The sequence below is a fragment of the Mastigoproctus giganteus genome, chromosome 3 (assembly GCF_048544385.1).
Source record: "Mastigoproctus giganteus isolate SK-2022 chromosome 3, ASM4854438v1, whole genome shotgun sequence".
NCBI lineage: Eukaryota > Metazoa > Arthropoda > Arachnida > Uropygi > Thelyphonidae > Mastigoproctus > Mastigoproctus giganteus.
Window position 1 is genome coordinate 123,926,334 of NC_143577.1, and position 27,838 is coordinate 123,954,171.

Consider the following 27,838-nt stretch of genomic DNA (forward strand, 5'->3'; position numbering starts at 1 on the left):
AGTTCTTTTGTGACTGCATCATAGTATCCAATCAAATTGGTCAGGCAAGACTTCCACTTAACAAAACCATGCTTTTTCCGAGCTATAACTGAAGTCTTGTCTAGATGATCCTGCAGTGCTTCTTTAACCAGTGCCTCCATTAATTTTCCTGGAACCGAAGTTAAACTCACAGATCTATAATTACTTGTGTCAGCCTTTGATCCTCCTTTGTGAATTGGGGTCACATTTCCACATCTCCAGTCTATGGGTACCTCCCCTGAGTCCAAGGAAGCTCTTATAATTATGGCTAAGGGTTTGCTTACTTCTTTTGCTGCCTCCTTTAATATAACTGGATAGATCCCATCCACCCCAGGTGCCTTTCTTGTGTTTATCTTCAACAATTTCTCCTCCACTTTACTCTCAGTTATTACAAGATTATCTAGCTTACTGCCAGAGTTGAATACACCCCTCTGGCATTCCCCTTGCTGAATAACTCCTCATGTGTGAATGTCGATGCAAAATATTCATTTAGTTTGTTAGCTACCTGAGCAGGATCATCAACAGTAGAACCATTCATACTAAGTGTACCAATCTGATTCTCATCCCCTTCCTTCTAGAGTTTACATAAATAAAGAACTCTTTTCTGTTTTTCTTTGCATCCCTTGCCAAGATTTCTGATAATCTACCTTTGCCCGCCTAACCTCCTTTGTAACTTGGTTAATTTTCCTTTTCTCTGCCATATGTCTCATTAGTTCATCTGAAATCCATTCAGGCCCAAACCTTGAACAATATTTCCCAGTTGGTATGTAAAGCCTAGTAGTGTCCAAGACAAGTTCTTTAAATGCTTCCCATTTTGAATTTGCTGTTGGTAACGTCATAAGTTGGTCCCACTGTATAGAATTTAAATTCTGTCTCAGACCATCGCAGTTGTCTTTACGAAAGCAATAACCCTTCCCTTTACCCCTGATGGCAGTTACCTCCTTGATTAAATCCCACTTGAGCACACTGTGACCACTGTCACCTAGTGGTTCCTCCATCTACAGATTCTTAATGCATGAAGAATCACTACTGATAATCAAATCAAGAGCAGTACTCTCTCCATTTCCATTTGCCTCCCGAATATGCTGATGCTGAAAATAATCATCCAATAAATCCACAAAAGCCTTGCCAGTGTGTGAGTGACTAACGCACAAATTCCAGTCAATATCTGGTAAATTAAAATCCCCCATTATAAGACGCTCCGATTCACTGGCCCACTCCACTTCCCTGCACAGCTTCTCACTACACTCATCAGAGTCACCAGGCCCATAGCACACTCCCACTCACAACTCCGATCTTCCAATGCCTATGTCACACCAAACTGACTCAACACTACACTGTCCATCGAAGTCGACCGGCTTCACCTCCCTGGACCTTATGTGTCCCTTTACCAATAGCTTAACCCCTCCTCCCTTCCCATCCTGTCAATCCCCTCTGTAGACGTTGCACTCCCCAAATTCCAGTTCTGCATTCCTTATATATGTGTGACACCACGTCTCCGACATCCCAACGATATCCACCCCGATGCTTTGAGCAACACCTCAAATTCATCAAATTTATCTACCAAACTCCTAGCATTGGTGCACACATTGGTGCCTGTTCCTCCTCTTAGCCACTCCAATAAACCCATGTGCTCACCTGCACCACAATGACTCCGAGCAGCCTCTGAAACATCCTGCATCCTGTCCTCCAGGCCTCTGCTCATTCCAATAGAAGCAGTGCAAGAATCACTTTCATCTCCACCAGCTGCCACTGCTAATCTACCAGTCCCTGCATCCCCCCCAAGCTAGCAGTTTTTCAACCCACCCAATGCTGCCTCGATAGCATCAGCAAACACTCCTGCACCCCTTCCATTCAAGTGCATCCCATCCCCACACAAGCAGTCCCTTCTGCCAAAAAGCACAGACCACTGAAAAAAACTCTACCCTCTGAGCCATGCACAATCCCTCCAGGGCCGAACCGATCAACAAGGCTCTCATCATACACTCCCTCCTACCATGTTTGGGCAGAATTGCAGACACTTTCAAATTCAACCCTAAAAGATTATTCCTCTTGCTCAGAAATTATTCTGAGGAAGAAGAAGAATCCCATCAGCATTGAGCATGCTCAAACCATTCAAGGCTTTATACATCTCTATCAGATCACTTCGCCAGTGTCTAGTCTCGAGACACTGTAATTTGCAAAACTTAAGCCTTTCTTCATAAGAGCAACCCTTTGTTCCATTCACTAATCTTGTTTTCTGTGAACTCGTTCCAGCAGCTCTACTTCCTTCTTGAAATGAGGCCTTCAGACCTGTATACAGTACTCAAGGTGTGGCCTGACCATTGCCTTATACAAGGGAATAATCACCTCCTTATCCCTGCTATAAAAATTCCTGTATATCATTGACAAGACACCATGAGCTACTCTTGCAGACCATCTGCACTGCTCAGAAAACTTCATATCTGCCTGCACAATTGCCCCCAGGTCCTTTTCATTCTCTACCACTATCACTGTGGTACCACAGAGTTGATACGTTACTCTGGGATTACTGCTTCCCATATGTAGTTCTTTACATTTTCAATGTAAAGCTCAGCTTTTCTAGATCCTGTTGCAGCAGCGTACTGTCATTAGTGTCATTAACAACCTTGCCAACCTTTGTATCGTATTGTTTTATGAATGTTCCATTCATAAAACATTGTACATAGTTGTAAATAACCTTAGGACCGAAATTAAGGGTCCATTTTTCTGTCCAGATTAATGATTCTAGAATAAAATTTGGAAAGATTATTAAATCTATTTTTGTTGTATTGCAAAATGTTAAACTATAGTCCTAGTAATATTAGGACTGAATCAGATAGATGATTGGTTTTATTGTTTTTGAAAGTGACATGTTATTGAGTATTATGTTTATTGTAGATATGGCAGTTGTGGATGAGACAAGATCCTTAGGTCTCTGTATCTAGCTTAGTGTGAGTAATAGATGTTTTTTCTGTTTTGGTCTTGAGTTGATTGTAAGGACCAAACTTAGGATAAGGTTTGATTTGTTTGTGTTTATTGTTGTTTTGTTGGGCAGTATGTGAAACTTGACAATTTAAGCATGGAAAGGATACATGCTGTATGTTTCTGTTCTATTTTAGGGTTTGTGTGTTGGTTAACCTACTTGATAGAGTTAACAAAAGTTTATCCTCTAAAATGGATGCAGTTTACATGCTAAAGCAGATTTCATCATTATTGCTTCATTGTAGAATGTTAGAGGTTTTCTTTACTGTCTTATTATGAGTGTTCTGATTTCTTCGCAGATGTGCAGGAGGGAAAGCATCTTTCCTAAAAGGGCTAAATTAAATTTATCTCCAAAAGTGATTGTAGTTTTGATAACCAAATTTGGTATTTATTTATTGCTGTAAATAGTGATTTGTCTATTCTTCTCTAGTTGAGAGAAATGTTAAATTGTTGGCTTTGTAAATAATGTGTATATTACTTTTACTTTTAATTTGGCTGTGTGGCCTTCTGAACTGTGTAAGCTTTGTCCACTGGTATCTTTTAATCTTTAATCTCTTCCTGACTTCCTCTTCTATTTCGTTCATCCCCCTTGCTTTCCTTTTCTTTCCCATCCATTCCCTTACATGTACTTCTTTCACTGTGTTCCTTCCTTTTCATTTTTCATTATTTATTGAGATAACAAGTTTTCTTGTTATCCCACTAAGAGTCTTTACCTGTCCGTGGTCCCTGGCACACCTCCACATTGCACGGGATGGGAGTCAGGGGGCAGCAGACTAGATGTTCACTGCCCTCTGGCTATGAAGTTGCCAGGCACCGGCACTCTATGTTCAACATAATACACATAAATTTTACATACCAACACTTATTCACACTTGCCAGCTTTGGCAATTTTGCTTTTTCAGATGCTGCTGCTGCAGTACATAGGGGAAATCCTGGAGACTGCCTCAAAAAAACAAGAATACTTTAAATCATACCTGTTGTAGGGCTCTCCTTCACCAGTGAATGATAAGTTAAAAGTAATCAGGTTGTAATCACTGATGGTCCAGGTGGATTGCCTAATCCAATCCTTCCCCATTGATGTGACTACAGTGGTTTCCATGGCAACAGAATCGTCATTTGACTCCTAAACTTTACAGAGGGAGGTAGTTCTCTGTGGGTTGACGACTTTCATCACTAGCTAGTATTAGTTCCTCTAGAGGTGCCCTTTTTTCATCAATCTAGGTATTGAGCCACGAGGTGGACTCTTCAAGTATGTCCAGTGAAAAGATCATATCCTTGCATTAGCATTAGTAGTGGCATATGATTCAAGAAAGCAAACTTATATAGCATCAGCCAAAATAAAATAAAAAACTTCCCATTTCACCTATTCATTTGCTCCAAACATTTGTCCAGTTCTTCCTTGAATTTATTTAAGCTATCAACTTCCACAACGACAGGTGGAAATTTGTTCCAGCAATCAACTACTTGCTGGCTAAAGGCATATTTCCACACATCTATTCTACAACTGTTTTTTTTTTTTTTTTTTTTTTTTTCAATTTGGCTTTTTTGTCCCCTCAAGTGCATAAAATGAAAGAGGAAGAATCCCATCAGCTTTCCAACCATTCAAAGCATAGTACACCACAATCAGATCACTTTACAGGTGCCTAGTCTCCATGCACTGCATTTGGTTACTTGGTGGCATTACTCCTGCCTCCCCGTGGCGGGGCTGGACCTGGGTGAAAAGACACCACCCAGGACTAAAAGGAGTTTAAAATGGACCAAACTAACAACACAAGATTGGAGAAAGTTAACTCCAATAAATCTGATGATTTACAACTTAACATGTCTCAGGCTAAGAGAATGAAAATCAAACAGCTCTCAGCCTACTGTTCCTTTCTTTTTGGTGATACATTCGTTATCAACACAACCCGTTGGGAAATTATCCCCATTCTTAGTTCTGAAGACTATAGAGTCCATGGTTGGATCACCAAAAATGATAAAATGATTACAATCACGTGCTCTGAAAGTCATAAATCTGAGAAATTGCTAAAACCAAAAACTTTTACAGGACTGCCAGTTAAAATTACATAATTCCTTGAATACATCGAAAGGTGTTAGTTCTGAATGGGATCTTTTGATTATTTCAGAGGAAAGTTACTACACGAGCTAACAGAACAACAAGTGATACATGTTAGGAGGATAATGATAAAGAAAGATAGCATTCTCACCCCAACCCGATCAGTTATTCTCACCTTTAACAATCCTTCTCTTCCCCACTCAGTTAAAGCAGCATATTTAAATTGCAAAATCCAACCATATATACCGAATCCAATAAGGTGTTACAACTGTCAGCGATAAGGACACTCTCAAGCAACATGTCGCAGTGATCCCATCTGTCCGCTCTGTGGATAAAAGATCACAATCAAGCAAACTGCAGCTCCTCTACACCACTCTGTCCAAACTGTCACGGAAATTACCCTGCTTTTTCGAAGATATGCGAAATGTGGATATTAGGAAAACAAATACAAAGTAGAAAATAAATTGTCTTATCTGGAAGCAAGAAAACAGATACTTTCAACAAAACCTTCACATTTCTATGCTTCATCAGTGAAACGACAGCAAACTATAGCCACTCAAATGGAGGTGGTAATACCTCTAAATCAAATTATAGATTGGAGTAAAGCAATATTAATGACAAAAACAGCTTCACAAGAAACATCCAGTGCTAAAGAGCAGGCTATTTCTGTGCCTGGAAAGCAAAAATCTGAAGTAACATCTTCAAAAAGAAAGCAAACAACATCTAGTAAACCATGTGAACAGAAATAAGTAAACATAGATGAAATGGATACTGATGAACAGAGAGAGAACATACTAGAACTACACCCTGGAAGATATTGATACACCTCATCCTAATTTTCCAAAAAAAGGACAGACCCAAACATGATAAACGAAAAAACTCAAAAGCGCAGTCAGATTCAACAAATAGTTTTGATACCTAAATAATGCAGTATGTTATTATACAATGCAACTGTCATGGTTTACGTGGAAAAATGGATGAAATAAAAGATATTATTTAGCAGTATACACCGATCTGCATTTGCCTTCAGGAAACCCATCTTCACCCACATTTCAAAACTGTACACTCTTCTGGAGAGACAGAAATGATAACAGAACTGCCAAAGGAGGAGTGCCAGTTTTGGTGAATAGTAATATACCAGCTAAGCAAACAACATTAAAAACCAACTTAGAAGCAGTAGCAGTGAGAATAGCCATCGGAATTTCTATCACAATCTCATCCCTTTATCTTCCACCAAATATTTCTCTCTCCAGATCAAAATTAAGCAATCTTACTATGCAGCTTCAACCTCCCTATTGCCTTATGGGAGATATGAATGCCCAACATCATCTGTGGGGATCTTCTCACACGGACAGTAGAGGTAACTTAATCGAAACTTTCCTAGATGATCAACAACTGAATTTACTGAATACCCGATCTCACACTTATATCAGTTTTTCTACAGGTATCACTTCTGCAATAGACTTAACAATATGTTCTCCATCAATTTATCCCAGTATAGAATGGTTCGTATTAAATGATCCTTACAACAGTGATCATTTTCCGATGTTCCATATAGACACAATCGACCCTTGCAGAAGAAACCAGAGTATGGAATTTTAAAAAAGCTAATTGGAGTAAATATATGCAGTTAATCAAGCTGGATAAGCAATTAATAGAAACCCTGCCAAGAGATAATGCTGTCATATATATCAACGATCAACTGCTAGAAGCTTCAATAAACAGCTAGAATACCTCAAATAAGTAAGGCAAGGCAGGCATGGTACAACTCTTGGTGGAATACAGAATGTGCAATGGCAAAAACAAAACAAAATCGTGCATGGAATATATTCCAGAAATATCCAACTACCCTCAATTTGATTGCACATATAAAAGCCAAATCCCAAGTGAGGAGAATTCAGAAAAAGGCAAAGAAAAATTCTTGGATCATGTTTGCTTCCACAATTACTAGGAACTTGAGTCCACGTTTGGTGTGGAAAAAAATTCGGATTTTAAGTGGAAGATATCCAAGCATACAATCTCCAATCTTTCATTGGAAAGGGCAGGGCATTTCTACAACAGATGAGATATCAGAAATTCTGGCTGAATCTTTTGCTTCTACATCAGTAGTTACAAGCTTCAGCACTGACTTCCAAAAATATAAAGAGCAAGCTGAACGGAGTAAGTTGAATTTCTCTACCAAGACATCTCATTCCTATAATCTACCATTCCTAAAAGAGGAATTACTTAAAACCATTACAAAATTAACTAATAGCGCACCAGGTCCCGATGGCATTTATTATTCTATGATACAACATCTAAACTCCATTCGTCAGAATATCCTACTAGCTCTATATAATAGAATTTTTCTTAACAACCTGTATCCATCCATATGGTGGCATGCAATTGTCCTTGCATTTCCAAACCCGGAAAAGATCCTTCCTATACATATAATTATCGCCCTATTTCACTGACTAGCTGCTTAGGGAAAATCCTTGAATGAATGGTGCACAATAGACTTATATGGTTACTGGAAAAAGAGAATTTTTATCACACCACCAATTTGGATTTAGGAAAAATTATTGGAAACTCATTTATAAGAAAGCAGCATATGGTAATGGTTTGTTTGTTATTTGGTTTTTAGGAGCATTAGCAACTAAGGCCATATTGCTCTGGGGATATGCAGTGGTCATTACCTGACCTTTCCGCATCCTCCGTATTTGGTGGGCATGGGCTCGAAGCCGTGTCTAATCAAGAAGTGTGTCCTACGCACTGCTGCTCCTGCCCACCTGGCTACAAAACATGGAGATTCGGAATCCTACAAGATCTATTTCAGTTAGAATACAGAGGACAACTTCCACAATTTATAGAAAAATTCCTTACTGACAGAACATTTCAGGTACGATATTTTATTATTATTTTTATTTAGTTTGGTTTTTAGGAGCATTAGCAACTAAGGCCATATTGCTCTGGGGATATGCGGTGATCACCCTGACCTTTCCAGATCCTCCATATTTGGTGGTCACGGGCTCGAACCCCAATTTAATCAAGAAGCATGTGCTACGCACTGTTGCTCCTGCCCACCTGGCTACGGAGGCGCCAAAGTATGATATAAAGGCTGTTTATCTACAATATATATACAACAGGAAGGGGCCCCCCAGGGCTCAGTATTAAGTGCAAACCTGTTTGCGCTGCGGGTGAACAATATCACAAAGGTTATACCACCTTCACTGGAAATATATATGTACGCCGATGATCTTTCCATTTCATTTCAATCACAAAACATGTATACGATTGAACGACAGCTCCAATTATCCATAAGCAAAATAGAAGCATGGACTAAAAATAATGGATATAGAATATCTGAGAAAAAATCAGCTATTATACACTTCTGTAAAATTCGTGGTCTTCATCCTGAACCGGTCTTATACTTAAATAAAATTGCCGTATCTGTTGTTCAAAATTTCTCCTTCTGAGGCTTAACATTAGATAGAAAACTTTCATGAATATATAATAAGACTTCGAACTAGTTGCCTCTCAAAACCATTGAAGATACTGTGCACTCTTGTGCACAGTATCTTCAATGGCCTGGGGAGCCGACAGGTATACATTACTACAATTATATAAAACTTTGATTAGATCTCGTTTGGATTATGGATCTCCTGTATATGCTTCAGCAAGAAGGAGTATGTTACATTGCCTAGATACCATTCACCATAATGCCCTCCGTATAACTCTAGGAGCATTTTGAACTTCACCAATTTACAGCTTCACCTTCGACGAGATTATCTATTGTGCATGTATGCAGCAAAAATATATAGTCAACCATTACATCCAGATTGGTCCATTATTCATGATCCACTATGAATGAGTAATTATGATTGCAAGCCAAATGAAAATAAACCAGTAGGACTGTGTCTCAGACACAGTTCGAGTTTGGGAAATACATTTTTAGCACATAGATATAAACTCAGAACCACCTTGAATGCTGACTGTGCCTTTGTCCATATCACATCTTACAAACAGGAATAAAAAAGAGATCTCTCCAATTGTTATACAAAAGCTCCACTCACTGTACAGTTTTGAAAATAGAAACAGTCATCGGATTTACACGATGGATCAAAATCGAACAACTCGATAGGTGCCACAGTAGTTTTACAGAATATACTATATCTGTCTCCTTGCCTCATTGTTTGCAGTATTTTCACAGCAGAATTATATGCTATTAAACCAGCACTGGATGATATTACCGAACACCAACTTCTACCTGCTCTTATCTATACTGACTCCTTTAGTGCAGTAGCAGCTCTAAAAAATAGCAAATATTCCTCAAATTCCTTGGTGCTTCACCAAGGAATCTATCTGTTGGATTCCCAGCCATGTTGAAATCCCAGGAAATAATCATGCCCCAAAAAATCCAGATCTTAATATACAAGATAACTTTCAGTTTGTACCATTTACAGATTATAGGGATGTATTTCATACCAAATATACTTCCATTTGGAAACAACTTTGGAGGGACTAACCATGCAATAAACTCCGCAGAAAAAAAAAAAAAGATCTATGTTCATGGCATTCGAGCTCACATAAAAATAGACAGGAGGAAGTTATATTGACAAGACTGTGCATTGGGCATACTTTCCTCAATCACAAACATTTACTTCTAAGAGAAGATCCCCCCCTCTCTGCTCTGTCTGTCTATCAGATGAATCTTACAGTATAGCACATACTTATTGATTGTCCATCCTTCCAATCATTAGCAAACTTGAAAGCTGCTCTAACTCTCTTTCATATACTTGATGACAAAGCAAACCTAAGTTAGCTCTTTATATATATTAAACATCTTGGAATAATAAATACACTGATATATCCATAAATCAATAAAATGAACATTGTGACTCTGGCAGACACATATTGGCCATAGTTGCCCTTGTGTCGTGAAATGTGCATAGCAACAACAACAACAATGATGGAAGTCTGTTCCAGCAACTATCTGCTGGCTAAAGGCAAACTTCTGCACATCTATTCTACAACTGTCTTTCCTCAATTTGAAACTATGTCCCCTCAGGTTCTTAATCGGAGCAAGCGGAAGTATCCCGTCAGCATTGAGCCTGCTCAAACCATTCAAGACCTTATAAACCTCAATCAGATCACCTCTCAGGTTTCGTCTCCAGATGTACAACTTGCAGAACTTAAGCCTTTCTTCGTAAGCACACCCCTTTGTTCCTCTCACCAATCTCATTGCCCTTCTCTGTAGTTGTTCTAGCAACTCTACATCTTTCCTAAAATGAGGCCTCCACACCTGTATACAAAGGGATAATCACCTCCTTGTCTCTGCTAGCAAAATTCCTATATATCATTGACAAAACTCCATGACCTGCTCTGGCAGCCCATCTGCACTGCTCAGAGAACTTCATATGTGACTGCACAATTACCCCCAGGTCTTTTTCATTCTCCACCTCCCTGAATGTAGTACCACACAGTTGGTATGTTTATATACAAAATAAATACACAAAACAACAATGGGCCCAGCACCAAACCCTGAGGGACTCCACTAATAACATTAGTTACTGCTACTCATATGGAGTACTTTGCGTTTATCAATGTAAACTTCAGTTGTCACTTCTCAGTCCATCTGCCTAACTTTTCTAGATCCTGTTGCAGTAGCATACTGTTTTTACTGTCATAAACAACCCTGCAAACCTTTGCATTATCTGCAAACATGGGCATTAAACCTTATATACCTTCATCAATATCACTGATTAATATAGAAAACAACAATTGTTCCAACACCAAATGCTGCAACATTAGTCCACAAAGTGCAGTGTCCATCGATTACCACTTTCTGTCTTCTCCTAGTCAACCATCCCTTTATCCATAGCAGCAGCTTGCCCTTAAACGTAATTCAGTCGTTTCCAAGTTTTGTCGTGAAACAATCCTTAAATGTGGCCAATGTGTGCCTATTGGAAAAGTATGTTTCTGATAGCTCTTTGTGAAACTGCTAAATTATGCTTACAATGATAGCTGTGACTTTAATGTAATTGTTAAAATACAGTGATACAAATAAAGTAGTAATTCTAATACAGTGTAGGGCATTTTTATACCTCCTTTTAACATTCGAGTATGTTATAATGACCTGTTCGGGTGATTTTCCTTAAACCCAATTATATTTTACATTCTTATAATAACCTTGAAAGACAAAGAAGTTTTTTTTAATGCTACAAAATTTTTCACCATTCTAACTTGTTTTTATTTTTTTATTAGAATATTCACATTTCAAAATGAAAGAATGTTGAGCTTTGAAGGCTTACCATGAAAAATCACTTTGCAATTTTCCATGCTCATTAGACAGTATATAGAGACCATTGGTTTACTAATGTGGAGCCTACAAAGTTGGTAGCTATGTGAATTGCAGAAAAAAATTAAGAGTTTACAAGCTGTAGATAATGGTGTATGTTCTAAGGCAAATATCGCTAAACAGTGTTTGATATTGCCAAGGGTACACAGTTCACCATTCTGGAAAAAATATTGCAAGTATGGAGAAGTGATGCTTTCACCAAGCAGGATCAGAGCAGGATTGGGGAAGTATCCAGAACTTGAAAAAGATACTCGTGGAATGGCTAATTATGATGTGTATTTCCATAGATGGAAATCTTTTAAAAACTAAGGCTAAATCATTTGAGCATTGGATGAATATTGAACATTTCAAATTTCCTGACAGATAGCTCCAGATATATATAAGATTTGTCCTAGGCTGTCTTTCAAAAAACATGTGAAGTAAAAGTGTGGTTAGTCTTTAGCATACAGTACTAGTTCCGACTGATCATTTCAAAGGGTGATGTGAATCAGTGATCAATTCATGAGAGCCCCTCCCACTTGTTAGCCATAATTATAAGAGCATCCTTGGATTCAGGGGAGGTCCCCAAAGACTGGAGATGTGCAAATGTATTCCCAATTGACAAAGGGGGGATCAAAGGGTGACATACTAATTACAGACCTGTTAGTTTAACTTCTGTTCTGGGGAAAATAATGGAGTCACTGGTTAAAGATGCAATTCAGGATCATCTAGACAACATTGCAGTTATAGTTCAGACACAGCATGAGTTTGTTAAAGGGAAATCTTTCTTGACCAATTTTATTGGATACTACGATGTGATCACAAAGGAACAGGATGCAAAAAATAATTTTGATATCATATACTTGGATTTCAGGAAAGCTTTTGATACTGTTGCACATAAAAGACTGTTGTACAAATTATTATTATTATTTGCTATATGGTGCAAGGAAGCCCGAGGCTTATGCTGCACCAGCTAAAAAACAAAAATTCCTGAGTTACCCTGAGAGAGAGAGAGAGTGTCAAAGGTAGAAAGGAATCACCAAGAAAGAGAAGAATGATGATATTCAGTGCAGGACCCTAGGTGTGCCAAGCCCATACTCACGAGATGTGAGCCTCTGGTTTTTTTTTTTGGAAAAGTATGGCATTAAGCAAATTTTGCCTATATACCGGGCTGGGTTTTCTTATCTATATAATTATTACAAGCAATAATTTTATTATCATTATAATTATATATATTATACAAGGTGTCCATGGGCACCGGTAGCATTGTGCAAAGTGGTGCAAGCACCACCTTTGGATGTTGAATAAATAAACAATTTTTAATATTCTCATTAATTTATTGAAACATTCAAACAATACAAATTCTACAAAAAAAACAAATATTAATTCAAATAATTCATTAAAACAAGAACAAAAATTAAAATAACTCTTACAAAATAGAATTAGACCCCATTAATTTTCGTCATTATCTTTAAATAAAAATTGCAATCTTCTTTCCGAATATAGTTTGATATAGTTGCTGTCATAAAATCTTCATTACCAGTGACCAAAGTTGGCTCCTTTTTTTCTTTTTAACTCTACCCGAATGTGCTCACAGTATGCGCAGTACTTTCCCCACCGATCATGAAACGTTGGCTTAGCTGAATTAAGATATTGCATGTATTCAAAAATTTTATGAACAAAATATTTATTCCCACATGCACCACCTTCAGTCTGCACAAGTAGCATAGTGGCATCGTCACCGTCCTCCCCACACTGAGTGGAAAAGGCCCAGGTTCAAATCTCATCGTTGACACAAGGAACTTTTATGGGCCTTTTTCACTTTGTAGCTGAGTTAGTCGACTAGAGGTAAATCGCAATTTACAGACCCAATCACGTGGGTATATGTAATAACTTACCTGGTGACCCTAATGTAATACAGTAGAATGTTGATTATCCAAACTAATTGGGACCAGGATTGGTTCAAACAGTTCGGATAATTAAACATACATGAGAATACCTGGTTTATACAAAACAGTGTAATTAGGCCTAGAGTTAAATTGTATGCAAAGTTATTGTTACTGTTTTTTGAAATATGAAGTATTACAAAAAATAATTGATTTAGGAAATGGTTTGTAAATAATAACCAAAACGTTTTGAAGAAACAATGTATATAATATATATTACATTTATTTTGAACTTACCTAATTGTTTTACATGGTTTCAACTATAAATCACACTGTGTTTTTTTTACATAAACAGAAATAAATAAAAAAAACACAAGTAATTGCACACAAATAAGAGTATAATGAATCTTGGGAAGGTTTATTTTTTTAAAATATATAATCTTGAATTTTTCTTTGAACCGTGCTAATTGTCTTTTTTTTTCGTGGCGAGGTCTCTCATCCTCTTTCATTCAGACTGCATTCAGACAATTGTTCACACCATGCTGTTGCAATTTCTAGCCAGTGAAGGCCTCTGCATGAGCGGGCCTCCTCCCTCTTATTCTTCGTCATCAGAATGGCCTTGGTTAAAGTCGGCACATTCTTCATCCTGGGCCAATGCAACAATTTCTTCTTCAGTTAAAATATGGATAACCAAGATCATCAGCATCATTGTTTAACCATGTCTCTGCATCACTTGCCCACACTGGAAAACCCAGGAATCCCTTGAAATAAAGTTACAATTTCACCTACGTGTTCATTGAAATCTTGTACGTCTGACCGTCTTTTCAGCAGTATCCCAAAGTTTGTGCCATGCCTTTTTCAGATTTTTCTCTGACATGTTCCAGCATCTGCTAACATGTAGCAACAATCCTTAATGTTGAGCTTCTTTGAAAACTCTACTATGCTGCCTTCATCTCCCTCTGGTAGCAGCAAGTGATGCAAGACTTGTTTTTTGTACATCTTTTTTAGTTTTTCTATATTGATCCATTGGCTGCAGCAGGGCTGTAACACTTGTTTTGGCAGTAAAAACCTGATATTGAAGTTCTCGTCAATTGAATTCATTTTTTCAAGAGGAGGGTGGGATGGTGAATTATCAATAATAATCAAAACTTTACCAGCTTTGCCCTCATTTTCTGAATGCCTCTTCACACTTGGAATAAACCAATCCAAAAAAACATTGCCTAAACCAATCCAAAAAACATTGGAATTCATCCAAGCATTTTTCTGTCCTTTATATAGTAGCCACTTTACAACCTTTAAAGCATCTTGGATTCTTGAATTTTCCAATTACCAACAATGGAAAAACATGCTGTCCACATGCATTTGCACACACCATAACTGTAACATGCTGTTTGTTAGATTTGAAAAGAGGAGCAGCCACTCGCATCGTGATGCAAGTGATTTGTGAGGGAATGACTTCCAATTAAGATGACCAATTTCACCTGCATTGTAAACATCATCCTTGGAAAACCTTCCTTCGCCAATTTCAGAAAAGACTCTTTAAAAGCTTTTGCTTCTTGAATTTCAAGCTCCCTTATACCGTGGTGAAATTTGAAAATTTTCAGACATCCTGTACTGGCTTTAAATTCAGATGGGCTTTTAAAATTTCGATTTAATTGTAATGCTTTGTCACATAACGAAGTTCCAGAAATAGGTTTGTCTTGACTTCTCGTTTTTTAGAAATCATAAATAAACAGTGCCTTTTAATTTCTCATCAGTAGCTTATTTCATAGTATTTCTTTTTTTTAGAGCCATGTTCATTGTCTAACTTTAAATTAAACTTCGAAATTTCATTTTTTTCTGCTCTTTATGTCAGATATGGTTGCTTTACCAACGTTAAAAATCTTAGCAAGAAATACACCGGTTTTGCCCTTTCCCAGTCTATTAATAATTGTTATCTTGTCTTCTATTGACAACACATTGTGGTTTATTTTTCCTGTAGAAGCCATTATTAAAACAAAAGGGCAGCAATATTAAAATTAAAAAGCAAAATGACACAGTATTTCACTTTGAAATAGTCACAAACAAAAACTCAAACACTGAGTGATTGGAAACAAAACGCCCGAAATAACCTCTCACTGCCTCCCACTTATAACCCCAGGGGCTCACATCTGGTGAGTATGGGCTTGGCACACCCAGGGTCCTGAGCTGGATATCATCATTCTTCTCTTTCTTGGTGATTCCCTTCTGTTTCTGACTCTTGCTCTCTCTCTCTCTCTCTCTCTCTCTCTCTCTCTCTCTCTCTCTCTCTCTCTCTCTCTCTCTCTCTCTCTCTCTCAGGGTAACTCGGGGAATTTTGTTTGCTGGTCAGAATAAGCCTCAGGCTTCCTTGCACCATGTAGCTAATAATAATAGTTCCAATCAGTCTGGGATAGATTGAAGTCATACATTTGTGCTTGCTTTCCCATTCCATCTGCATGTAGAGAATCATTTACTCTTCCCAATCTTTTGGTCTGTAGATTACTCCCACTCTCATTATACTTTTATACCTTTACTTCTATATAACTCACATCACACAGATTCTATGCTAGCAGATGTAACTTCAGACTCAGCAGAAGCTCTTTTCATGCTCAGGCTGATTTTTATAAGAACCATGACCCTATCTCCCCCTTCTGTCTTCCCTATCTTTCCTAAATACATTATACATACTGTAGTCGAACTCATCATCCCCAATATCTGAATGGCACTACATTTCTGTTAGCCCTATTATATCTGCATTAGTTTTCCTAACCAGGATTCCAAATTCAGCCATTTTATTGAGAACTCAGGCATGTTTTAAACTTTAGACATGTTTCATTAGCTTTATCTTTCTGCTCATTTAAAATGCTGCTATCCTCAGAATATCTTGCTAACATCGGCCGTTGCAACAACAAACAAGAATTCTTGAGGTGTATGCAAACATCTCTTTGACCCATATCATCAGATAAATGCTGATCTATATTATTCTTTTCCCCCCCACAAGATCAATTTCCCTGAACCCTTAAGGAATCCTCAATGATACTTGCAAAAATCCTTGCACCATTAGCATTAGCAATAGCAAGAATCCCATCAGCATTCAGCTTGCTCAACCCATTCAAGGCCTTATACACCTCAGTGAGATCACCTCGCAGGCGCCTACTCTCCAGGCACTGCAATTTGCAGAACTTAAAGCATCCCTTTGTTCCCTCACCAATCTTGTTGCCCTTCTTTGTACTTGTTCTAGCAACTCTACATCCTAAACAGAGGCCTTGAGACCTATACACAGTACTCTAGGTGTGGCCTCACCATTTCCATGTACAACGGGATAATCACTTCCCTGGCCCTGCTAGCAAAATTCCTATATATCATTGACAAGACTCCATTACCTGCCCTGACAGCCCCTCTGGAATGCTCAGCGAATTTCATATTTGACTGCACTATCACCCCCAGGTCTTTTTCACTTTCTACTTCCATGAGTGTAGTACCACACAGTTGGTACATTTCTCTTTGGTTATTGCTACCCATATGCAGCACTTTGCATTTGTCAATGTTAAACTTCAGTTTCCACTTCTCAGCCCATTTGATATAAATTCTTCAATATCATAGATATTGAAGAATTTATATCAAATGGGCTTATATCAAATTTATATCAAATTTATATTTATACAAAGCAACAATACGCCCAACACCGAATCCTAGGGAACTCCACTAATAACATTTGTCCATGAAGATCAGTGTCCATTGATTACGACTCTCTGTCGTCTCCCACTCAACCATCCCTTTATCCATTGTAGCAACTTGCCATTAATGCCATATCTCTCCAATTTGTACAGCTGTCTTTCATGTTCAACAGTATCAAAAGCATTCCTGAAATCCAAGTATATGATATCAAAATTATTTTTGGCATTCGGTTCCTTCATGACCACATTATAATAGCCAATCAAATTGGTCAGACAAACCTCCCTTTAACAAACCCATGCTGTGTCTTAACTATTACTGCAGTCTTGTCTAGATGATCCTGCAATGGTTCTTTAACCAGTGATTCCATTATTTTTCCTGGAACACAAGTTAAATTAACAGGTCTGTAGTTACTTGTGTCACCTTTTGAACCCCCTTTGTGAATTGGTGATACATTTGCAGTCCATGGGGACCTCCCCTGAGTCCAAAGAAGCTCTCTGAATTATGGCTAAGGGTTTGCTTACCTTCTTTGCTGCCTCCTTTAATATAACTGGATAGATCTCGTCCACCCCAGGTGCCTTCCTTAATTTTTAACTTCAACAATTTCTCCTCCACTTTTCTCTCAGTTATTTCAAAACTCTTAGCTTCCTGTTAGCATTTGATAAACTTCTGGCACTCCCCTCATTGAATAACTCCTCATGTGTGAATTTAGATGCAAAATACTCATTCAGTTTATCAGCTACCTGAGCAAGACCATCGATAGTCAACCCATCTATGTTAAGTGGTTCAATCTGATTCATTCCTTTCCTTCTAGAGTTTACATAAGTAAAGAACCACCTTTGTTCAAATGAATACCATCTCTACAAAATAGGTACAGTACTTTCTACCTTTGATTACTAACCCCTTCCCCAGAGTCTTGCAGATTTCCCCAACCTTGTGTTAATCCACAAAAGCTTTCAGCATATAATTCCTCCTATCATGTCTTTTTTTTTTTTGTTGATGCTGCATAAGCTCACTTTCTTGCATCGTATGCCTCTGCTAATGCTACTAATTCTTGGCAGAATTGCAGGCACATACACACTCTGACTTAACTTGCAGAATTTTTTAAGCATGGCCCTGTATTTATCGAATAAATGTTCAAGTTATATTTGTGTAATATCTTTAGTCCCCACACAAATAATAATGCTCTCTTCACCTCCCCACTTTAAAATCTAGCAATCTATTGGTAACATCATCAGTTGTTGCTCCCACTAATACGCCCTGGTTCTGCTTCATGCTATATTTCTGCTATATTTCAAAAAACGCTCTTTTCCTTGACAATAGATCTCCCAACCAATAAAACTAGATCATCTTCAAGCAAAACAGTATGCACTTGACTATTCTTTTCTGGGACTTGAATCACGAGTGCATCAAACACTTGGCTGTTCATGAGATACTTCAGTCCTGGGTGAGTTCCCAGTTAGTTTTGTTTCTAGGGCAAGCACTTGTTTTTTCAGTGACTCAAATTCTTCTTATAATGCACCAAGTTTTAATTTGAGATTGGTACACTTCTTACATTGGGTGCAAAGAAAAGTATTATCAGTTGAACTAGGTTTGTGTTCTGCACCAACCTTAAAATACATGCCACAAATGACAAACACATGATTCACACTGGAAATAAGTGGAGGCATTTTCATCTGAGTCACAATGTCCTTAGACTTTGTCTTATAAGTGGATCTTGTAGCAACCATAATTTACGTAAAATGTGAACTTTAGAAAGATTACAAAATTTAAATTTACAATATACAAGGTGTCTCAAAAATGTTGGTACAAAGGTTTAGGGGAGGTAGGAATGTGAATCACATAGGAACCCATAACCAGAAACGTCACCGTAAATCGGTACATGGCGCTGTTCATCAGTTCGCGAGAGGGAAATTTTCTGGTTTACTCATTCAAGCAGTAGTCGCCGCATGAAGAGCATGCATCGATATACGAACTGTTAGCTGGCAGACATGCATCTAGTGTATGGATTAGCAGAGGGTAATAGACAAGCTACTCAACGAATTTATGGAGAACGCTTCCCAGACAGACATGTACTGGACCACCATTTGTTTGCAAGTGTGCATCAAAATTTGTACGATTATGGGTTATTTAGAGGTAACAGGAATAGTGCGGGCAGACCACATTGGACATGAACTCCTGCCATGGAAGAAAGTGTGTTGAATGCTGCCCAGAATAATCCTACTACCAGCACACGTGCCCTTGCCTCTGCCTTAGGAGTGTCTCGCAGTTTACAGTGTGTCTGGCACGACGATTCCTTACACCCCTTTCATCTCCAAAGGGTTCAGTTACTGATCCCCAAGATCATCCTGCATGTGTGGCTTTTGCGCAGTGGTTTCTCCAAGAAAGTGTTCAAGATCTGAAGTTTCCAGCCTATGTTTTGTTCGTGGATGAGGCTTATTTCACTTGGGAAAACTTATTCAATCAGCACAATGCTCATGTGTGGGCTCACGACAACCCACACAGTGTGCGCCCCCATGCGGCACAACATCGCTTCGCAATAAATGTGTGGGCAGGTATGGTCGGTGACTGCTTAGTCGGCCCATACCTGTTACCATCCCACATGAACTCCGCTAAATATCGGATCTTTCTTGAACAAGTTCTACCAGGGTTACTTGACAATGTTCCAGCAAATGTGAGACGCAACATTTGGTTACAACATGACGGGGTGCCTGCCCATTATGGAAGGTGTGTTCATGACCATTTGAACAGGCGTTTTTGGCGTTGATGGATGGGCCGTGGTGGACCCATTGCCTGGCCCCCACACTCACCTAATTTATAGAGCCTTGATTTCTTTCTGTGGGGGGGGGGCTTAAATCTATCGTGTATGAATCGCCTGTGGAGATGGAAATGGATCTTGTGGCGAGACTCGGCTGTGCTGCTGCTACTGTCAAAGAAACTCCAGGTGTGTTCGACCGTGTCTACCAATCCATGCTGCGTCCATGTCATGCATGCATCGCGTCTCGTGGTGGAACCTTTGAGCATCTGTTATAACATCATGAAATGCATCCATCTCGTACTCCATTGTTAATATTATGTCAAATAAATGTTTGCCACTAATTACTGTCTTGTGCCTCTGCTACTACTTTCCCGTGACATTTCCAATTATGGGTTCCTATGTGATTCACATTCCTTTAGATGTTACCATGTCCCCTGAACATTTGTACCAATATTTTTGAGACACCTCGTATATTACAGAATTTAAATTAACAAAACATTACAGAAATTAAACTATTGACAAAATTTTAACTACTAGTGAATTTAAATATAAGCTACTGAATAAAAGTTAGCATTAGCATTAGTAGAGGCATATGATGCAAGAAAGCAAGCTTATTCAGCATCAGCCAAAAAAAAAAAAAAAAAAACAACCACTACTCCCATTTCACCCCTCAATTCGTTCGAAATACCTGTCCAGCTGAGCCTTAAATTTGTTTAGGCTATCAACTTCAACAACAAGCGATGGAAGTCTATTCCACAAACCAACTGCCCGCTGGCTAAAGGCGAATTTCCGCACATCTATCCGATATCCGTCCTTCCTCAATTTGAATTTATGCCCTCTCAGGTGATTATTCTGAGCAAGAGGAAGAATCCCATCGGCATTGAGCATGCTCAAGCCATTCAAAGCCTTGTACACCTCTATCAGATCACCTCGGCGATGCCTAGTCTCCAGGCTCTGTAATTTGCAAAACTTAAGCCTTTCTTCGTAAGAGCAACCCTTTGTTCCATTCACTAATCTTGTTGCCCTTCTCTGTACTCGTTCCATCAGCTCTACATCCTTCTTGAAATGAGGCCTCCAGACCTGTATACAGTACTCAAGGTGTGGCCTGACCAATGCCTTATACAAGGGAATAATCACATCCCTGTCCCTGCTAGAAAAATTCCTGTATATCATTGACAAGACACCATGAGCTACCCTTGCAGCTCGTCTGCACTGCTCAGAGAACTTCATATCTGCCTGCACAATTACCCCCAGGTCCTTTTCATTCTCTACCACTGTCAGCGTAGTACCACAGAGTTGATACGTTGATCTGGGGTTACTGTTTCCCATATGTAGTACTTTACATTTGTCAATGTTAAACTTCATTTGCCACCTCTCAGCCCATCTGCTCAACCTTTCCAGATCCTGTTGCAGCAGCATAGTATCAGTAGTGTCCTTAACAACCCTGCCAACCTTTGTATCGTCTGCAAACTTGGACATTAAGCCTGATACACCATCATCAATATCATTTATAAATACAGAAAACAACAATGGACCCAACACTGAACCCTGAGGAACTCCACTAATAACATTAGTCCACGTTGAGCAGTGTCCATTGATTACCACTCTCTGTCTTCTGCCACTCAACCATCCCTTTATCCATAGCAGCAATTTGCCTCGAATGCCACACTTCTCCAATTTGTGCAGCAGTCTTCCATGCGCAACAGTATCAAAAGCCTTTCTAAGATCCAAATATATAATATCAAAGTTATTCCCTGCATCCAGTTCTTTTGTAACTACATCATAGTATCCAATCAAATTGGTCAGACAAGACCTGCCCTTAACAAACCCATGCTGTGTCTGAGCTATAACTGAATTCTTGTCCAGATGATCCTGCAGTGCTTCTTTAACCAGTGCCTCCATTAATTTTCCTGGAACCGAAGTTAAACTAACAGGTCTATAATTACTTGTGTCAGCCTTTGATCCTCCTTTGCGAATTGGGGTTACATTTGCACATCTCCAGTCCATGGGTACCTCCCCTGAGTCCAAAGAAGCTCTCATAATTATGGCTAGGGGTTTGCTTACTTCCTTTGCTGCCTCCTTTAATATAACTGGATAGATCCCATCCACCCCGGGTGCCTTTTTTATGTTTATCCTCAACAATTTCTCCTCCACTTTCCTCTCAGTTATTAGAAAATCATCTAGCTCACTGCCAATGTTTACTTCACCTACGACATTCCCCTTCCTGAATAACTCCTCATGTGTGAATGTAGATGCAAAATACTCGTTTAGATTGTTAGCCACCTGAGCTGGAGCCTCAACTGTTGAACCATCAACATCCAGTGGACCAATCTGATTCATCCCTTTCCTTCTTGAGTTTAAATAGGTAAAGAACTCTTTTCTGTTTTTCTTTGCATCCTTTGCCAAGGATTTCTCATAATCTGCCTTTGCCTGCCTAATCTCCTTTGTGACTTGGTTACAGACCAACTTATATCTATCATAGGCTTCCACGTCACCCATTAATTTGTATGTATCCCATGCATTTTTCTTCTCTGCCATATGTCTCATTAGTTCATCTGACAACCATTTAGGCCTGAACCTTGAACAATATTTCTTGGTTGGTATGTAAAGCCTGGTAGCTTCCAAGATTAGTTCCTTGAATGCTTGAAACCTTGAAAGTTAAAAAGTTCCCACCAAAATATCGATAACAAAGGCTATACGAACATTAAACTGTAGCTTTCCAAATAATTTGCAAAATTTAAGCTTACACTCCTACTATAGTATATAACAGTATACTACAGAATTTAAATTAACAAAGTATTATGGAAATTAAACTGTTGACAAAATTTCAACCACTAGGAGAAGTTGAATGTAAGCTGCTGAACAAAAGTTACAAAGTTCCTGCCAAAATATTGTTAAAAAAGGCTTAAGCTGGAGCTTTCCAAATACTTATCTGAATACAAAAATAAACTAACCTACATGACTGTAGGAATTCAAAATATATGATGACTACAGTTTAGTATATTAAATCGAAGAAAAACCTCAAAATTATTTCAAAAATTGACCTGCTATGAAGAGCTTCAGAAATACACAGCCACACAGTGCAGCCTCGATCCCAGCCATCCATTGGAATAGATTTAGTACAATAGAAAACTTAATTTTTTTTTTATTTGATTTTATAGAAAATGTTAAAAATTAAACATTTGGATTTGAGTTTTACTGAAACTCAAATGACTAAATATTACTACTTTGTAAAATAATCAAAGAAACAGATATCTAAAGTAAAATGTAATATGAAAAAACAAAATTACTTTCAAATTAAAAAATTAATTGCACATTAATTATTATAAATAAAAAAAATTACATAAATCATACAATGCAGTCTGTTAGACCATAAGCAGAATTTTAAAGTTAATTATACAAAAACAAAACATGTTAACAGGTTACATATTTGTAAGAATACTATGCAAGAGATGCTAGGAAGATGCTGAAATGATTATGACCATCAGTAAGGGAAACTTGTTCAAACAGGAAATTTAAATATCTTTACTTTCCGAGAGACCACTCCTACTATAGTAAATAACCGATATGCCTCTATTTATATCAATGTATATAGTATATACATATATACTTACCCAAAAATATATATTGGTGATGGTTCATATTTAACCAGGACAAAAGACTATGTTGTCAATTCAAATGACAGTAAAATGTACCATCAGAAACATCACACATCAGTCTTTCTGATGTGGTGTAACTAACTCTAAACAGTGGTATGACAAATGCATCTCTACAGGTGTGCATTTGTTATATGATTTAATTTATAGAGTAAATTACAGTGGCTGCTGTAGATGGATCCAAGTTTGTATAGCAGTGCATAATTGTCAATTTCCCAAGTAAAAATAAATCAGTGAGATTGAGATTATTATATCTTGAGTGGATATTCCAGGAGGACACTATTTCATCATTGCAAGTGTATGACTGATGCTAAACATACCAGGACAGATGCAAATGTTGAATGAATCTGTTTCTTAGTAGGAACAGGTGTGAAGGATGATAAATATTGTCACTTTTTAATATTCTTTTACTAGGTAATCACAGGATTTTTATGTGACATGTTATCTTCACAAAACATTAGCACCAAATCAATTTTACACAGTAAACAGTCAGCTCTATGACACAAGTAACATATCCATATTTCCAGCCTCCTGTTGCAACATGAGAGAGAACATGGTAGATTTCTCATTCACATCACCATGGAACAGAACTAAGTTACAGCATTACACACCAGAAAGCAAATAATGTATAGTAAAAACAGAGGATCAACATCATCACTTCCTATCTGTGCTCATTTCCATCAAGTTGTTGGTCTTTAGGAGTTGGAGACATTATTGAACTTGGATTTTCTGGTTGCAAAGTTATGCTGTCAATACTGCCTTCTGCTATGGTGTCCTGGATAACTGTTCCAAAGCTGTGTGAAGCAAATGTCATGACCTAGACAGATGAGGAGTCTTTTTTTTCTAGACATTATGTATCCTTATCTTGTATCTGTGACTGTCACAACATTGTGGAAGCTCAGCCTGAGAGATAATGCCATATTATCCCTATCCCTGCAGTTGGGACTTGTTTTTATGACTACTGTCTTTCGAACATCTGACAGAGCACCAATAATAATTTGTACCACCTAATGGAATGAAGGATAAGGTACACATTATGAATATTAAATCGGCCCATAGAATCCTTGATTCATCATGGTAATGTGACAACAGCAACTTGCTTGCTGCTGCCAACATTACCATGAAAAACAGAAACTATGCTGAACAAAAATTGCCAGCAATATCAAGTCACTTTGTACACATCCTATCTGCACCTCAATGTGTTAGACAGAAGCCACCCTCATATTATATAATTATTTATTTATTTATTTATTTTATTTTTTTTTTTGCAAAAAATAATGGTTGCACTTGTATTTCAGAAATAAATTTATTTTTCAATAATATGATATTGTTTCTTATTTGTTTGCTTTTCCTACCAAGTTGCATTTCAGCTTTAGTCCCAGAGGAACTGTACATAAGAGTACACCTGATCCGTGGTCCCTCCAGAGTGATGTTTTAGAATTCTTTTTGAATTCAATTGGAGCTACATTAAGTGAGGTTAAAGATGTTGAATTAAGGTGAGTGGCTTTTTTTTCCCTGTTTGATATTGATACATATTGTTCATTTGTGAATTAGTTTTCTGAACACTAGATATCCAAAAGTTTTGTGTATGTGAACTTTTTTTAAAGAATTCATGAAAAAAATAATTGTAAATAATATTAATAAATTATTTTAAATAAATTTAATGATAATTAAATAACAGTAATAATAAAAACTTCATCATTTCAAAAGTATATTTTTTTCTAAATTCCGATTTCAGTGATGTCCATTCCATTTACAGTCTGCCAAACCTCAAATCTTTTTTCTGACAGAATCCCAGTTTTTAGTTACCTCATCCACTACCCAGCTAAATTGTTCCATTCAATCTGTAATTCCATATTCTCAAAAAGTAGCACTAATACATATGCCTGCTATGATATTCCTTGTCAGACGCTTCCTATTTGAAATCTCTTTTTGATCTCTTATGACTTAAAATGTCTCTACACTATTCTGTCAAATTCATCTGTTGCCTCTGTCATTTTCACAACTCCAATAGTTATTCTGAACTCTTTTAATTTCGATTCATTGAAACGTGACTTTCTCCAGTCTATGCTTCCAAACGTTCAAGTGATTTTAATGTTCAAAACTGCAGCTGTCTTCAATTTTCTAATTTCACTGACCAAGCTGGTAAAAATGCTGTTTCTGCTATTACTAATTATTAACGTCTACTAATTATTAACCTTCATGCAGGCTGTTCTATTGGAATACACATCAGCCAGGAAAACAAGGTATACTAGATCACACCTTCCGGTGGTCCTGTACTCATGGGACAAGCAATTACATGGAATATGTTAGGGTTATTAGGAACAAGAACAGGTACACATATATGCTAATGCTAGGAATATAGTAAATAAACTTCAGGAATTTGAAGTATTGGTCATTGAATGTGGATATTTTAGGGAAACATAACAGAAACATGGTGTCTCTCAGATATAGGGGATGTGGAATTCGAATATGGAGAATACATCATTTAGAAAAAGGACAGGCAGAACAGGAGGGGAAGAAGGAGTTTTTAGAAAAAGAACAGGCAGAACAGAAGGGAAGGAGTTTTGCTCTTGCTTAAGAAGCACATAGACTTTAAGACAGTGCACCTCGTTGACATGGGTAGACAGTGTAATTGAGTCAGTTTGGTGAGATATAAGCACTAAAAAAACAAAAACAAGTGAATGTAAGGAATGTATGGAACAAATAATTGTGACAAGTATAATAAAGGGCTATACAGACACAGAGAGTGGTCCAAAAAATCAGAATGTCTTATAATGGGGATTTTACCTTTCCAGTTATTGACTGGAATGTGTGAGCTGGTCACTCTCACAGTGGCAGTATATTTATGGATTTATTGGATATTTTGCTTCCTGCACCAGCATGTTAGAGAATCAACAAGTAAAAGAAATACTCTTGATCTGATTATCAGTAGTGACACTTCTTGCATTAAGAGTCTGCAGATAAATGAACCACTCAATGGCAATGATCAGTGTATTGATATAGGATTTATTTAAAGATGTAACTGCTGTCAAGGGAAGGAGAAGGAAATTTGCTTTCATAAAGGTGACTACAGTGGCCTTAGTGAGTTTTTAAATTCTTTTCAGTAGTATCAACTGATTACGTTACCAACTGCAAATTCTAAAGGGAAAAAATTCAAGGAAACCATTGTAGAAGCAACCAAGCTTTTCATTGCAACTAAGTGATATTGTTCAAGGTTTGGACCTAAATGCCTTAGTGAGTTTTTAAATTCTTTTCAGTAGTATCAACTGATTACGTTACCAACTGCAAATTCTAAAGGGAAAAAATTCAAGGAAACCATTGTAGAAGCAACCAAGCTTTTCATTGCAACTAAGTGATATTGTTCAAGGTTTGGACCTAAATGGACATGTGAACTGATGAGACTAGTGATAGGGAAGAAAAATACATGGGATGATTATAAATTATCAGGAGACACAGAAACACAAAGCAAGTACAAACTAGTCTGCAAACTTCATGCACAAAGAAGCATTTAGGAATGGGCATACCAGAAAAATACCAACTTATAATTGGGAACAAATGATTTTTTGAGAACTGAGAGAAAAGGAAAAGTTAAAAGTAAATATGGCACCTGGAAGTGGCACCTACTCAATTATATAAAAAGAAGCAGCAAAACAGGTAAGCCATAATTTAGCCATAATCATTAATTATGAGAGCATCCTTGAATTCAGGAGAAGTACCTATAGATTGGATATGGGCAAATGTCTCTCCTGTTCATAAAGGGAATCAAAGGAAGAAGTGAGTAATTATTGATTGTATGCTTGACTTCTGTTCCAGGGAAAAATAATGCAGTCAGTAATCGAAGAAGCAATTGAAGATCATCTTGACAGGAATGCAGTTGCACAGAAATCACAGCACAAATTTGTGAAGACAAAATCTTGTCTTTCCAGTCTGATTGGCTGCTATGATGTAGTAACAAAGGAAATCTAATTGGATGAAAAAATAATTTTAGCATCTTATACTTAGATTTCAGCAAAAGCCTTTGACCTGTTCACATGGAAGACTGCTATACATGTTGGAGCAGTTGTGGTATTAGGTGCAGGATTAATGATATGGATAAAGAAATGGTTAAGCCATTAGTGGAATCACTCAGGGTTTAGTGTGGGTTCTTTGTTGTTTTCAATTTTTATTAACCATATTGAAGAAGTCACATCAAAGTTTGCAGATGATACAAAGGTTGGCAGGATGGTTAATGACAGAAATCAAGAAATGATACTGAAAAAAGATCTAGAAAAATTAGCCAGATGGGCTGAAAAGTGCCAATTAAGTGTTCACATTGAAATATGCAAAAATTGCTTACGGGAAGCAGTTATCCCAAAATAACATACCGGTTGAATAGTACCTCACTCAGACACTTAGGGCTAATTTATATCATCTGACATAAAGTTCTGTGAGCAGTGCAATGGGCTGCTAGTGTTAACAGCTCATGGGGGTTTATGAATGGTATACAGG

At 37.7% G+C, this 27,838-nt stretch overlaps 1 protein-coding gene across 1 annotated transcript in view; it reads left to right on the plus strand.

The window, feature by feature from the left end:
* Positions 1-27,838, plus strand: part of LOC150088255 (intermembrane lipid transfer protein VPS13A-like) — a 3,009,916-nt gene that overhangs the window by 2,596,725 nt on the left and 385,353 nt on the right. The window contains exon 70 of the mRNA XM_090370087.1: positions 24,707-24,843. Within this exon, the coding sequence (XP_090226213.1) occupies positions 24,707-24,843 (137 nt within the window). The remainder of the gene's footprint in view (positions 1-24,706; positions 24,844-27,838) is intronic.